Consider the following 13,787-nt stretch of genomic DNA (forward strand, 5'->3'; position numbering starts at 1 on the left):
AACATTTTTATTTGAAACATACCTAAAGTATCAAACCGTTTTAAAAGCTACTGCAGTTAAAACATTATTGGTTCATAATTGAGGAACAATAAGGCTATCTGTGCTCAGACGGATTTAGAGCATTGTCCCCCGTATGTAGTTGCTGTGACTCTGAACTGACTGATTGCTGTGGGTTTGCTTTCCGTTTGTTTGTTGGTTGGTTGGTTGGTTGGTTGGTTGGTTGGTTTGTTTGTTTGTTATTAGGGGAGAGGACGGGTACTGCTATCACAATGACATAGAGAGCAATGGAATAGAATTGCAATGGAATAAATTCATACATCTCTGGTCAACTGATTTTAATCAAAGCATCTCTGTGCATTTGAAGAAGCTCTCCAAGAGTCCTAAAGAACACCAATGGTCAGGGTTTTGGTCATCAGCATCCCTAAAATACTCATCAGAAATATATCTTATAGGATATTTTAAACTTATTGCATCTGGGGAACAATGGCGGGAATGACTTGATTTGTTCTAACCTACTAGCCTAAAGTTTGGCGCTTCAAAAATCAAAAAGTAACCCAATTAAAAATTAAATAAAGTCTGGAATTTTCAGCCAAGAAAATCCCATTGCGGTTGTGAGGTGCTATTGAGTGGTTCCAACTCATAGCAATCCTATGTAGAGCAGAATGAAACACTGCCCAGTGCTGTTCCATCCCAACAGCCATTCTTATGTTTGAGCTCATCAGTGCCGCTCCTGTGTCAATTCATCTTGTTGGAGGTCTTCCTCTCTTTCCATGCCCTGCTACTTCACTGAGCATGATGTCCTTCTCTAAGGACTGGTCTCTCCTGACAGCAAGTCCAGATGAAGGAGCATCCTGGTTGTATTTCTTCTGAGAAAAAAACTGTTTGCTCTTTTGTCCTTGCATGGTATTTTCCAGGTTCTTGGCCAGTACCGTCATTGAAATGTATTCAAAATTCTTCGGCTTTGCTTATTTAGTGTTCTACTTTCATATGCATGTGACGTGATTGAAAATATCACTTAGATTCGGCACACGTTAGCCCTCAAGTCTTTGTATTTTAACCCTTATAAGAAGGCTTGTGCAGCAGATCGACACATGCAATACAACATCTGTTCTCTTGGCTGCTGCTGAAACCTATTCACCAAGGGACCCTGCTGGCATTTGAAATACTGGTGACATGGCTTCCAGCAACACAGCAACACAGAAGCCACCGCAGTAGAAAAATCTGACAGACCAATGGTGGAGAAAACCTCATGGAACATTGAAAACCAGTAGTACTTGTGTTGTCATGCATCAAAAACTCTTGATGGCTATGAATTTGAGTTGGGTTGTTTCCAGGGGCAGGTTAGGGTACCTCTTTTTTTTTTTACAATCAGAATAAGGACCATATTCAGTAATTAGGGAGGAAAGAGAGGTGAGAAAATCTGTCTGATTATCCTGCCTCCAATGTCCTTGCTCCTCTCATTTCCTAATAATGCTTTCCCTCCAGCTCCACCAATTCCTAAAACACACAGAACTGGAAAACAGCACTGGAGAACATGTCTCACTGCAAGAAAACAGACATGAGATGTCACGATATGACATTTTAAATTATCTGAATTTTCCTGAAGGTTTCGAACTTCAAGTGAAAGTAGGAGAGCTTGTTTCCCAGAGCCTGCGTGGTCAAAGATTGATTATCCAAGAGAAGCTGATAGAATGGGCTGTTGGATTCGAAGAGGTTAGATGAATTTTTCAATTACATCCCAAAGAAAAGATATGAGAATAATTGTGTAACCACGCAACTCACTGCAAAAAAATATACAGTAATTCATCATTTCTTTATGGTAGTGCCAAAGGATTTTGAAGACTATTCTAATTAAGGTGATCTTATATTATACGGAGTAGAATTGCTCCATCGTGGTTCTCTTGTTTACTCTTTCCAGAAGTGGGAGATGAGGTCTTTTGGGGGGCATTTCTGGGTGAATTAGGACTGAGTGAATGGGGTCTTCAACATCGGTCAGAATCAATTTGAAGGAGATATATTTGTGTCAATCTCCCTCAAATAGATCCTGGCCTGTGAACTGATTTAAAAATGTAATTCCCTGCCTGCTCCAATAAGCGGAAAGAGTATTCATTGAAATGAACCAGATAGCAGACACCAAGGAACAAAAATCATCACTGTGTGATCACCTTCCTCACACAAACACTGAAGAAAATGTGTGCAAAAGCCAGTGTGGTGAAGAAGGCTGATGGTGCCCGGCTATTGAGAAATATCGCGTCCAGGGACTTAAGGGCTTGAAAATAAACAATCAGCCATCTATCCCAGAAGCGACAACGCCCACATGGAAGCAGCACACCAACATGTGTGATCATGAAGGGCAGAGGGGACCAGGTTTCAAACAACAAAGGCAGGGGAGGGGAAATCACATCACCGTGAAGGAGGGGAAGTGGGTGATGGGGACCCAATGCCCATCTGTAGACAGATGGACATCCCTTGCAGAGGAGTAGTGTGGAGGAGATGAGTCACTCAGGGTTCAGTGAAACAACAATGAAAGTCAAAACCTTCCTCTAGTTCTTGAATGCTTCCTCCCCTCCCAATTATTATGATCCGAATTCTACCCTGCGGACCTGGTTAGACCAGAGGATGCACAGTGGTACAATAGTGATCTGGAAACACAGGGAATCTAGGATGGATAAACCCCTCCGGACCAGCGGTGAGAGTGGTGACACCGGGAAGGAAAGGGATGTAGAAAGGAAGGTTACACATAGATCTCGAGATCTATGTGTAACCTCCTCTCTGGGGGATGGGCAATGGGAAGGTGGATAAGGGGAGACGCCGGGCAGTGTAAGATAAGACAAAATAATAATTTATAAACTATTAAGGGTTCAGGTGAGAGGGGGAGAAGAGAGGGAGGGGGAGAGAAAAAAAGGAAAATGAGCTGATTCCAGAAACCCAAGTGGAAGGCGAATTTTGAGAATGACGAGGGCAACGAATGTATAAGGGTGCTTTACTCAAATGACGTATGTATGAATTGTGATAAGAGTTGTATGAGCGCCAGTAAAAAGATTTATTAAATTTTTAAAAGAGTATTTATTGAAAAGAGAGTAGAAAATGATAAAAACTAGCACAAATGTAAATCAATCTTAAGTGTGATCAAATGATAGAGTACTGCCTTTTAATCTAACTGCATTTGCAATAATCCACCTTTCAATTGAGTTTTTCTCTGTCATCATTTGTTAATCTGGCTAGTTTTCTTGCTGCTATTGCTTGTTTGTTTGTGAAAGATTTCTGTAGCTGAAATCCAAGATAGGAACATCTACAGAGACAACACCTGGATTAAAAGTTCCTTGGGGAGGTTGGGTTAAAAATAGGAAGCTAAGAACAATGTGTGAAATAAAGAGGAAATGTCCTGATAATTATGGTGTTGATAATTGTCCAACATCTCTTGATATGATTGAACTACTGAATTGCATTATTTGTGAATAAAATGCCAATGGAAACTGTTTGGAAAAACTAAAGAAAATCCATATAAAGAACAACAATGAAAAGAGTATTTACCGAATGTGGTGGAAAGTTTGTTTCTTGATATGCACAATGAACAAAAACACAAAACTTTGAACCTGTTGCTGTCAAGTTGTTTCTGACTCAGAGCTGTGCCCTGTGATAGATCAGAACTGAAACCAACAGGGGTTCGTGGACTGGAGTCTTTAGAGAAGCAGATTTCTCACAGTTTGCTGTGCTTCTAGGTGGGTTCAGACAGCCAAACGTTCAGTTAGTCGTTGTGTTAATAGCTCAAACCACCCAGGGACCTCTGTGCACAGAAACAGGGAAGGACAGAACCTGGTGACCTAGAATTTTCAAAACTTGCACACATCATTGAAATTCACTTTACTCATTTGGCACTTTTTCCTTGAATCACAAGGACCATTATGAGTCAGGATCCCTTGACAACAACAAAATGTCATTCAATATCTCTTCATAACCACAAAAGTAGATTAGTCAATTATTAAATAAGATACTATTCCTTCATGCAATCTTAGAGAACCGTTAACAATGATTCTTTTCCTTCAGGCCCCCTACTCTGTGTGTAGCAAGAGCTGTGGCCCAGGTTTCATGAAAATTCTTCAAGAAGGGCAGCCTTCCTGCTGCTTTGATTGTATTTTGTGTCCGGAAAGAGAAATCTCTAATCAAACAGGTATGAACTGACAAAATTACACAAGCAATTTCTCTAACTTATGATGAGCTTTTAAGAGGCCCTGAGTAGAACAAAATATTAAGCCTCAACTATATTTTTGACCCTTCCAGAGATGCTTCAGGAAAAAAAGGTCAGTTAATATGCCTTCCGAGATCAAAGACACAGAGCAATTGATGCAGCACAGTCAGCCTTGCATTTCTGGATTGACATTACTTGAGTTGACTCAAAGACAACAAAGAAATTCTTTTGACAAATCACATAACTTGTCATGGACCGATGATATGTGGTTTTTAAATATCAGAGTTTTCAGGTGGATATAGACCAAAGAAAATGAAAAGAAAACAAAACAAAAACCCTTTTTGCATGATCGCCTAATATTTGAAAGATGTCGTTCTGTCTCATGTTCCCTCTTACTTTCCTCTCTAGATAGCGATCAATGTATGGAGTGCCCCCAGAATCAATATCCCAATATGGAGAGGAATCGCTGTCTATTGAAAACTGAGACCTTTCTTGATTATCAGGACCTACTGGGGATGGCTCTGGCCTGCACAGCTCTGTGTTTCTCTGTCATCACGGCCATGGTTTTGTGGGTCTTTGTGAAGTACCGAGACTCTCCCATGGTCAAGGCCAACAACCGGACCCTCAGCTATGTCCTGCTCCTCTCCCTCCTCCTCTGCTTCCTCTGCTCCTTACTCTTCATCGGCCGTCCAAACACAGTCACCTGCATCCTCAGCAACATCTCCTTCGCAGTCATATTCACTGTGGCTGTTTCCACTGTTTTGGCCAAAACCATCACTGTGATTCTGGCCTTCAAGGTCTTGAGACCGGGAAGAATTATGAGGCAGCTGCTGGTGTCTGGGGTTGTAAACTTGGTGGTTCCCATCTGTTCCCTTATCCAATTGATTATTTGTGGCATCTGGTTGGGAACCTCTCCCCCTTTCATTGACATGGACTCATCCTCTGAACCCAGGAGCATCATCATTGAGTGCAACAAGGGCTCTGTCTCTGCCTTCTACTGTGTCCTGGGATACCTGGGATTCCTGGCCCTGGGAGCCTTTTCCTTGGCTTATCTGGCCAGAAACCTGCCTGGCACCTTCAATGAGGCAAAGTTCCTGACGTTCAGCATGCTGGTGTTCTGCAGTGTCTGGGTGACCTTCCTCCCTGTCTACCACAACTCTCAAGGCAAGGTCATGGTGGCTGTGGAGATCTTCTCCATCTTGGCCTCCAGTATGGGGCTTCTAGGCTGCATCTTTGCCCCAAAGTGCTATGATAGCTTCATAAGGTCAGATGGAAACACTTCAAAGGGGTTAAAAAGTATAACATATTTGAGGGGGAAATAATCAGAATATCTTTTATTTGTTTTTCTTGTCTTTTTCATGAGTAAGAATTAGTGCAAGTCAAAAAATAAACTACCACATGGTCAGAGCCAGATTTAAAGTCATTATTGCATGTCTTTATGTATCTTGAATTTTTCTCATTGTTGTTAAGAAAAACAACTTAGGTGGGATAAAAATGAGGCTTTCTATTCCCATAAAGACTTATAATCTTGGAAACCCACAGAGGTGATTCTGCTCAGTCTTTTAGGGTCTCTGTGAGTTGTAAGTGACTAGATGGCAGTGAGTTAGTTGCTTTGGAATCAGTTCCTACTCATGGCTGCCTTATGTATGACAGGAATCATAAAGCTAACTTCTCCTGTGTCGTCTTCACAGTTGTCATAATATTGGAGCCATTTTTGTAGACACTGATTTAGTCCTTGCTTTTCAATACTCTAAAGAAGTCTTGTGCAGCACATTTACCCAGTAGACCCATCATTTGAAATCTTGATTACTGCTTTCATGAGCATTGATTGTGGATCCAAGAAAACAAAATCTTAGACAACTTCAACCTCTTCTCCATTTGTGTTGGTGGTAATTATTGGTCCTGTTTTGTGGATCTGGCCTTATTTACATTAAATTGTAAACCTTCCTGAGGGCTGCAGCGCTTGATGTTCACCAGGAAGTTTTTCTAGCCCTTCCCAGTTTGGGCAGGCAGTGTTATGTCATCTGAATATAACATGTTATTAATAAGCCTTCCTGCAATCCTGATCTCTATCTGTATATAATATATTTGAATATGTATATAAATGTATAAGTGTGAATATACATATAATTTCACATCAAGATAAACATTCTATCATGGGAGTGGCCCACTCCAGTTTCACTTAGGTCCATGAGTTAGATGCTAACTGGAGGTCCTGGACTCAGACTGCTGGCTGTCGATAAAGCAAGCAGCCAGAATAGGTAGGTAGGGTATCGAAGGTGAGAGCAGAGTAATTAGGATACAAATTCCACAGGACTGTGACAGTGCACTGGCAGCTACCAGGGTTGATGGGCACTGAAGTACAAGCCCAGTCATGGAGGAAGGGAAGGGAACAAAAGCAAGAAGTTCTCCAAAGTGTCTTCTATGGAAAACCATTCCCCTAAGAAGACAACCTTAGACTGTGAGCTGACAGACTGGGCATAAAGGCTAGCGGTGATCTCGATCCAGGGTGGTGTCGTGGTTGCACGTTGGACTATCATCCTCCTGCTCGGCAATTCAAAACCAGCACTAGCTCCTGGGAGAAAGACTGGGCTCTCTACTCCCATTAACAGTTACAGTCTCCGGTCCCAAAGCTTATCTGGCCTGAGCAGATGAGACACTTTTGACTCCAATATCGCCATCACCCATAAATAGGAACCCCTCACCCTGACACCGTACCCAGAGCCAGCGAGCTGCCCCACTCCATCTCCCACCACCTGGGCTATACTCCCTCATGACGCCAGTCTGCCTGCACACTCTCCACCGTGAGCGGCTCCCTTTTGAGGAGGCTCCCTTCTCGCCACACAGTTGTGTGTTAGGATACCGAGCTCAGGTCCCTCCCACAACCCACCCGAGGCACTAGCTGCTGTGGCTAGAGCCCGTATGCAGTTTGCCTGCAGTCGGCTCAGTCGCCTTTAGCTGCGGTGTCTCTCCTGAACATTGTTTGGCACCCTCCACCCCTGAAGCAAAGATGCCTTCTCTGCCCACAGTTCAGTGCCCTTGTCCAAGACCGCAGCAGCTGTCCCCACTGTTGCCTGTCACACCACTCTGTGGCAGTAGGGCCTTTCCTAATCTCTCGCGGCAGCCCCTCTGGTGGCAATAGGGCCCTCCTGGCTTTCCCAGTACCTCCTCCCATGACAGTGAGGCTTTCCCTGTGGTAGTCGGGCACCTGCACCAGCGGCACTATTGTCACCTGTCACCTTCACCAGGGACAGCGGGTTCTCTCGCGTCTCTGCACAGCACGTCCACCTGCAGCAAAGGGGCTTTGTCAGGCTTCCCCCTGCACCCCCTCTCGTGGTAGCAGGACATCTCTCACCATTGTCCAGCACCCCCACCACATAGCTACACTCGCTGCCCTCGACCATACTGCCTGTGTGCCCTGAGAGAGCCACAAGAACTTTTCTCCAAATGAGGAATCATAGATGTCTAAGGAGAAGCAAAATCATAGTGAGATAAAGAAGTATCCTGACCCCTGCCCGCTCCCCAAAATGGCGCAATTGCCTACTGGTAGTGCACTGAAGTATTCCTACCAGCCTCACACAGAGTTCCCAAGGCTTTATGACTCCCTGGAAAATGGCTCCAGGAACCATCAACAGGACACGAAGACTGCAACCACCTAGGACAACTTCAACGATAAAACCGGAAAAACAGCATTCAATATCTGAGGAAATTGCCATGGTCCAGCCGCAGCGGGTTCGGGTCCCCCGCTAGGTGGGTAAGACTTCGACGAGTGGGAGACAGAAATCACACAACTCAAAGGTTGCGGTGACCGTTCCAATTTTATTCATGTAAAGCTTCAACTTATATATTCTTTTTCTTGGCTTAAATCTTATGGTCTGAGATCATACATTAGGAAATTCTCAGGCCACAAACCGTAACAAGTCACATCAATCACATCATGATTCTTGGTTAAAAATTAGTGCATCTTGCAACTAAAACATTCTCATACAAGGGTAATAGACATAAACCTTCTAACAATAACTGAGCACACTTCATCCAACTAGGGCGCATTGTTCTAACTATGAAATCAATAAAGCATTAATACATTTCATTATCAAAAATTACTTGACATGCTTTGGCTGTTCTTTCTGTTCTTTCTTAGGCTGTTCCTCTAGGGCTTTCATTTCTTGTTCTTACTTTTCCACTAAGTTCTCATAAATTAAACTCCCAAAAGTCTTTCTGTCCCAAGGTATGAGCTGCCTCACAATAGGTAGCTTTGCTTCAGTGGACTTCAAACATCACGGAGGCCCTCTTCTTGCTAACCTGTCCATAAAACTTAAACTACTAAAATGAACTTGTACACCATTCTTTGTTAACTATTCTTATGCCATTTTCATTGTAAGCCCTCGTATAAGATAAATCAGGGTCAGGAACTCTGTTTCTCTTTCGGCTATTTCCTAGAGAGGGATGCCGTATTCTGCCCCCTATGCGGTAACCAAGATAAGGAAATGGAAAAACTAGATGATAAACTTTTTTAGAATCTTACACAAAGGCACTCCAAATAATTATGGCAAGGCCAATCAAACAAATCCAAATACATATCGAGAGCGGGTTTGGGCAGCCAACTCCCACCATCCAGCTTCTTTGAAGCCAGGCCAGACGTCGTTCGACTCTGTCTTTGACGTCACGTGGCAGGACTGGTCCCCTCAGGAAATCCTGACCTAGACACGTGCATAGAAGTAGCAGAAAGTTGAGCTACCATAGAAAGAAATCTTCAGAATTCTTCTTGGAGTCATTCAGGGTATGAGGGAAGCGTTACAGGAAAAGGATGAAAGGGTAATCAAATGACTTGGTGCTGCATTCCTAATCTAAGTTTACCAGCAATCACCCACGTTTTATTTGAGGCTTTCGATCTGTTTTATTTTGTTATTCTTGCTAGTTTATTGTTGCTGTTGTTTGTTTCTTTTGTACATCTACAGAGATAGTACCTGGGTTAGTTGTTCCTTGGGGGTATGGTAGGGGAGGTTGTGGTCAAGTGGGGATTTAAAAGCAGTGAGTACAATAATGAAGATAATATTCTAAAACCAATGGCGATGGTAATTGAACAACTCTTGTTGAAGTGATTGATCTTTTGAATTGTATGATATGTGGATTATATGCCAATAAAGTGCTTGGGAAAAGAAAAGTAAAAGAAAACCCCCATGAAGAAGAACAACAGAAAGTGCATTTACTGAATGTGGCTGAAGTTTGCCGTTGAGAAGCACAACAAACAAACTAAAACAAAACCCTGAACCAGTTGCTGTCAAGTTCACTCTGACTCATGACTGTGCCCTGTGATCGAGCACAACCAGGACCCATAGTGTTCCACTGACTCGAGTCTTTATAGAAGCAGATTTCCCACACCCTGTGCTCCTGCTAGGTGGACTCGGACAACCAAGCTTTCAGTCCGTAGTTGAGCACAAACCACCCAGGGACAACTCTGTCCAGAGACGGGGCAAGACATAAGCTGGTGAGGTAGAATTGTGATGACTTGTACACACTTTTGAAGCTGGCTTTACTCATCCCCCCACAGCACAGAAAATGTATCCTATTTGCCTTGAACCAACAGGACGGATCTGCGTATGGTTTTTACCTCCCTGTGTGCATCCATTACGGTAAAACATCAAAAGTAAGTTGTGATGCATTGAATGCAGTATTGAGGAGCCCTGGGGGAGCACAAATTAAGGAATTGATGTCTACCTGAAAGGTTCATAGTTGGAACCTATTGCAGTTATAAGAGAAGAAAGGCTGTGGTTTGCTTATGTAAAGATTACAGTCTTTGAACTCAAATGGCAATTGGACTTTGTCTTCTAGGGCCATTGAGTCAGGATCACTAGGGACATTACCAGTCTGGATCAATAGAGAAATTACCAGTCTGGATCACTAGGACCATCATGAGTCAGGATCCCTTGACAAAAAGAAAATATTATTCAATATCATTTAATAATAACAAAATCATCTTAGTCTATATTATTACATGGTAAGATACTATTCTTAATGCAATATTATTGAGCCATTTTCTTTTTTTAAAAACACTTTATTAGGGGCTCATACAACTCTTATCATGATCCATACATAAACATACATCAATTGTATAAAGCACATGTGTACATTCTTTGCCGTAATCATTTTCTTTTTTTATTTATTTATTTTTATTTATTTACATTTTATTAGGGGCTCATACAACTCTTATCACAATCCATACATAAACATATACATACATCAATTGTATAAAGCACATCCGTAGCCGTAATCATTTTCAAAGCATTTGCTCTCCGCTTAAGCCCTTTGCATCAGGATCTCTTTTCCCCCTCCCTCCCTGCTTCCACTTCCCTAACGAGCCCTTGATAATTTATAGATTATTATTTTGTCCTATCTTGCCCTGTCCGGAGTCTCCCTTCACCCCCTTCTCTGTTGTCCATCCCTCTGGGAGGAGGTCACATGTAGATCCTTGTAATTGGTTCCCCCTTTCAAACCCACTCACCCTCTACTCTCCCAGTATCGCCTCTCACACCCCTGGTCCTGAAGGTATCATCGACCCTGGATTCCCTGTGCTTCCAGCTCCTATATGCACCAGTGTACAACCTCTGCTCTATCCAGACTTGCAAGGTAGAATTCGGATCATGGTAGTTGGGGGGAGGAAGCAGCCAGGATCTGGGGGAAAGCTGTATTCTTCATCGGTGCTACATCGCACCCTAACTGACTCATCTCCTCCCCTAGAACGCCTCTGTGAGGGGATCTCCAGTGGCTGACAAATGGTCTTTGGGTCTCCACTCTGCACTTCCGCCTTCATTCACTATGGTAAGATTTTTTTTTTTATGATGCCTTATAACGGATCCCTTTGGCACCTCGTGATCACACAGGCTGGTGTGCTTCTTCCATGTGGGCTTTGTTGCTTCTAAGCTAGATGGCCGCTTGTTCACCTTCAAGCCTTTAAGACCCCAGACACTATCTCTTTTGAAAGCTGGGCACCATCAGCTTTCTTCGCCACATTTGCTTATGCACCCGTTTGTCCTCAGCGATCATATCATGGAGGTGTGCAGCCAATGATGTGATTTTTTGTTCTTTGATGCCTGATAACTGATCCCTTTGGGACCATGTAATCACACAGGCTGGTGTGTTCTTCCATGTGGGCTTTGTTGCTTCTGAGCTATATGGTCGCTTGTTTATCTTCAGGCCTTTAAGACACCAAACACTATCTCTTTTGATAGCTGGACACATCAGCTTTCTTCACCACATTTACATGTTCACCCTCTTTGGCTTCAGCAGTTGTGTCGAGAGGGTAAGCATCATTGAATTCCAATTTAATAGATGAAAGTATTCATGCATTGAGTGAGTTCTTGAGTAGAGGCCAAAGGTCCGTCCGCCACCTTAATACTAAACCTATAAATATAGGCACATAGATCTATTTCCCCATTCTCATATATATATTTGCATGTACATGTCTTTGTCTAAACCTCTATAAATGCCCTTTGCATCCTAGCTCTTTCTGCCATTTCCCTTCACTTTCCTCCTGCCCCACTATCATGCTTCGTCCCCACCTGGGTTACAGCTATACCTCTTCTTTACGTAACCTTACCCTTGATTATTCCCTACCAGGCCTGCCACTCCCCCCTCACCACAAATTTGGATCCCATGTTGTTCCCTTGTTCCTGGGTTTGTTGGCACCACTTCCTTAACCCCTCCCCCACTTCCCCCTATCCCAAGTCCCCCAGAACTGTCGGTCCCGTTGTTTTTCCTCCAGTTAGTTCATCCAGCCTGTCTTATTTAGACAGACATGTGGAGACAATAACATGAACAAAAACAAGACAGAGGAAAACAAAGAAACAGTATACAACCAGACAACAAACAGGAACAACAAACTACTGACAAAGAACAAAACAAACACTTAAATAAAGAAAAGCTTGTAGTTAGTCCAAGGACCGTTTGTTGGCCCCTAGGAGTGTTCTCCAGTCCAGTCATGATTCTTTTCTTTCAGACTCTCTACTCTATGTGTAGCAACACTTGTGGCCTGGGATTCATGAAAATTCCACAGGAAGGGCAGCCTTTCTGCTGCTTTGATTGCATTTTGTGCCCAGAAATAAGAATATCTAATCAAACAGGTATGAACTGACAAAATTCCACAAGCAATTTCTCAAACTTCTTACTAGCCTTAAGAAGCCCTAAATAACACAAAGTATTAAGCACTGAACTATAGTCTCAACCCACTCAGAGGTGCCTCAGGGAAAAAGGGGCTATTGATCTGTTTCTAGAGATCGAAGACACAGAACATCTGATGGAGCAACGTTCTGCCCTGCACTTCTGGGTATGGCATGGGTCAGGTTGAATTAAATGCAACAAAAACTATTTTGACCTGTTACATAACTTGTGGACAGATGATATCGGGGTTTTTAAATCAGAATTGTCAGGTGGATATAGAGAAAATTAAGAAACCAAAACCAAAATCTTTTTACATAACTACGGTGAATTTGAAAGATGTGGCTCTGTGCTCTGTCTCATATTCCCTTTAATTTTCCTCTCTAGATAACGATTAATATACCGACTGCCACCACAGTCAGTATCCCAACAGGGAGAGAAATCGCTGCCTACCCCAAAGTGTGACCTTCCTGGCTTATGAAGACCCACTGGGGATGGCTCTGTTGCACAGCTCTGTGCTTCTCTGTCATCACGGCCATGGTTTTGTGGGTCTTTGTGAAGCATCGAGACTCCCCCATAGTCAAGGCCAACAACCGCACCCTCAGCTCTGTCCTGCTCCTCTCCCTCCTCCTCTGCTTCCTCTGCTCCTTACTCTTCATCGGCCGTCCAAACCCAAGTCACCTGCATCCTCAGCAACATCTCCTTCGCAGTCATATTCACTGTGGCAGTTTCCACTGTTTTGGCCAAAACCATCACTGTGATTCTGGCCTTCAAGGTCTTGAGACCGGGAAGAATTATGAGGCAGCTGCTGGTGTCTGGGGTTGTAAACTTGGTGGTTCCCATCTGTTCCCTTATCCAATTGATTATTTGTGGCATCTGGTTGGGAACCTCTCCCCCTTTCATTGACATGGACTCATCCTCTGAACCCAGGAGCATCATCATTGAGTGCAACAAGGGCTCTGTCTCTGCCTTCTACTGTGTCCTGGCATACCTGACATTCCTGGCTCTGGGAGCCTTTTCCTTGGCTTATCTGGCCAGAAACCTGCCTGACACCTCCAGTGAGGCTAAGTTCCTGACGTTCAGCTTGCTGGTGTTCTGCAGTGTCTGGGTGACCTTCCTCCCTGTCTACAACAGCCCTCGGGGCATGATCATGGTGGCTGTGGAGATCTTCCCCATCTTGGCCTCCAGTATGGGGCTTCTAGGCTGCATCTTTGCCCCCAAAGTGCTATGGTATCTTCCTAAGGCCAGGTGGAAACATATCAAAATAGTTCAAGAATAAAACATACATTCAGGGGAAATGATCTCTTTTATTTGTTCATTTTCCTGATATAATTTTTGAGAAAGAATTAGTGTAAGCCAGAAAAATAAACTACCACATGCTCAGAGCCACATTTAAAGTCCTATGGCGTGTGTTGATTTTTGTTTGTTTGTTTTTTCATTGGTG

At 43.3% G+C, this 13,787-nt stretch overlaps 1 protein-coding gene across 1 annotated transcript in view; it reads left to right on the top strand.

Moving 5' to 3' along the window:
* Positions 1 to 13,787, top strand: part of LOC142430157 (vomeronasal type-2 receptor 116-like) — a 38,141-nt gene that overhangs the window by 10,035 nt on the left and 14,319 nt on the right. Inside the window, exons 4-9 of the mRNA XM_075535167.1 lie at positions 1,486 to 1,713; positions 4,048 to 4,171; positions 4,598 to 5,485; positions 12,460 to 12,512; positions 12,731 to 12,804; positions 13,274 to 13,573. Of these exons, the coding sequence (XP_075391282.1) occupies positions 1,486 to 1,713; positions 4,048 to 4,171; positions 4,598 to 5,485; positions 12,460 to 12,512; positions 12,731 to 12,804; positions 13,274 to 13,573 (1,667 nt within the window). The remainder of the gene's footprint in view (positions 1 to 1,485; positions 1,714 to 4,047; positions 4,172 to 4,597; positions 5,486 to 12,459; positions 12,513 to 12,730; positions 12,805 to 13,273; positions 13,574 to 13,787) is intronic.

This window comes from Tenrec ecaudatus, chromosome 1, assembly GCF_050624435.1.
Source record: "Tenrec ecaudatus isolate mTenEca1 chromosome 1, mTenEca1.hap1, whole genome shotgun sequence".
In the NCBI taxonomy this organism is placed as follows: domain Eukaryota; kingdom Metazoa; phylum Chordata; class Mammalia; order Afrosoricida; family Tenrecidae; genus Tenrec; species Tenrec ecaudatus.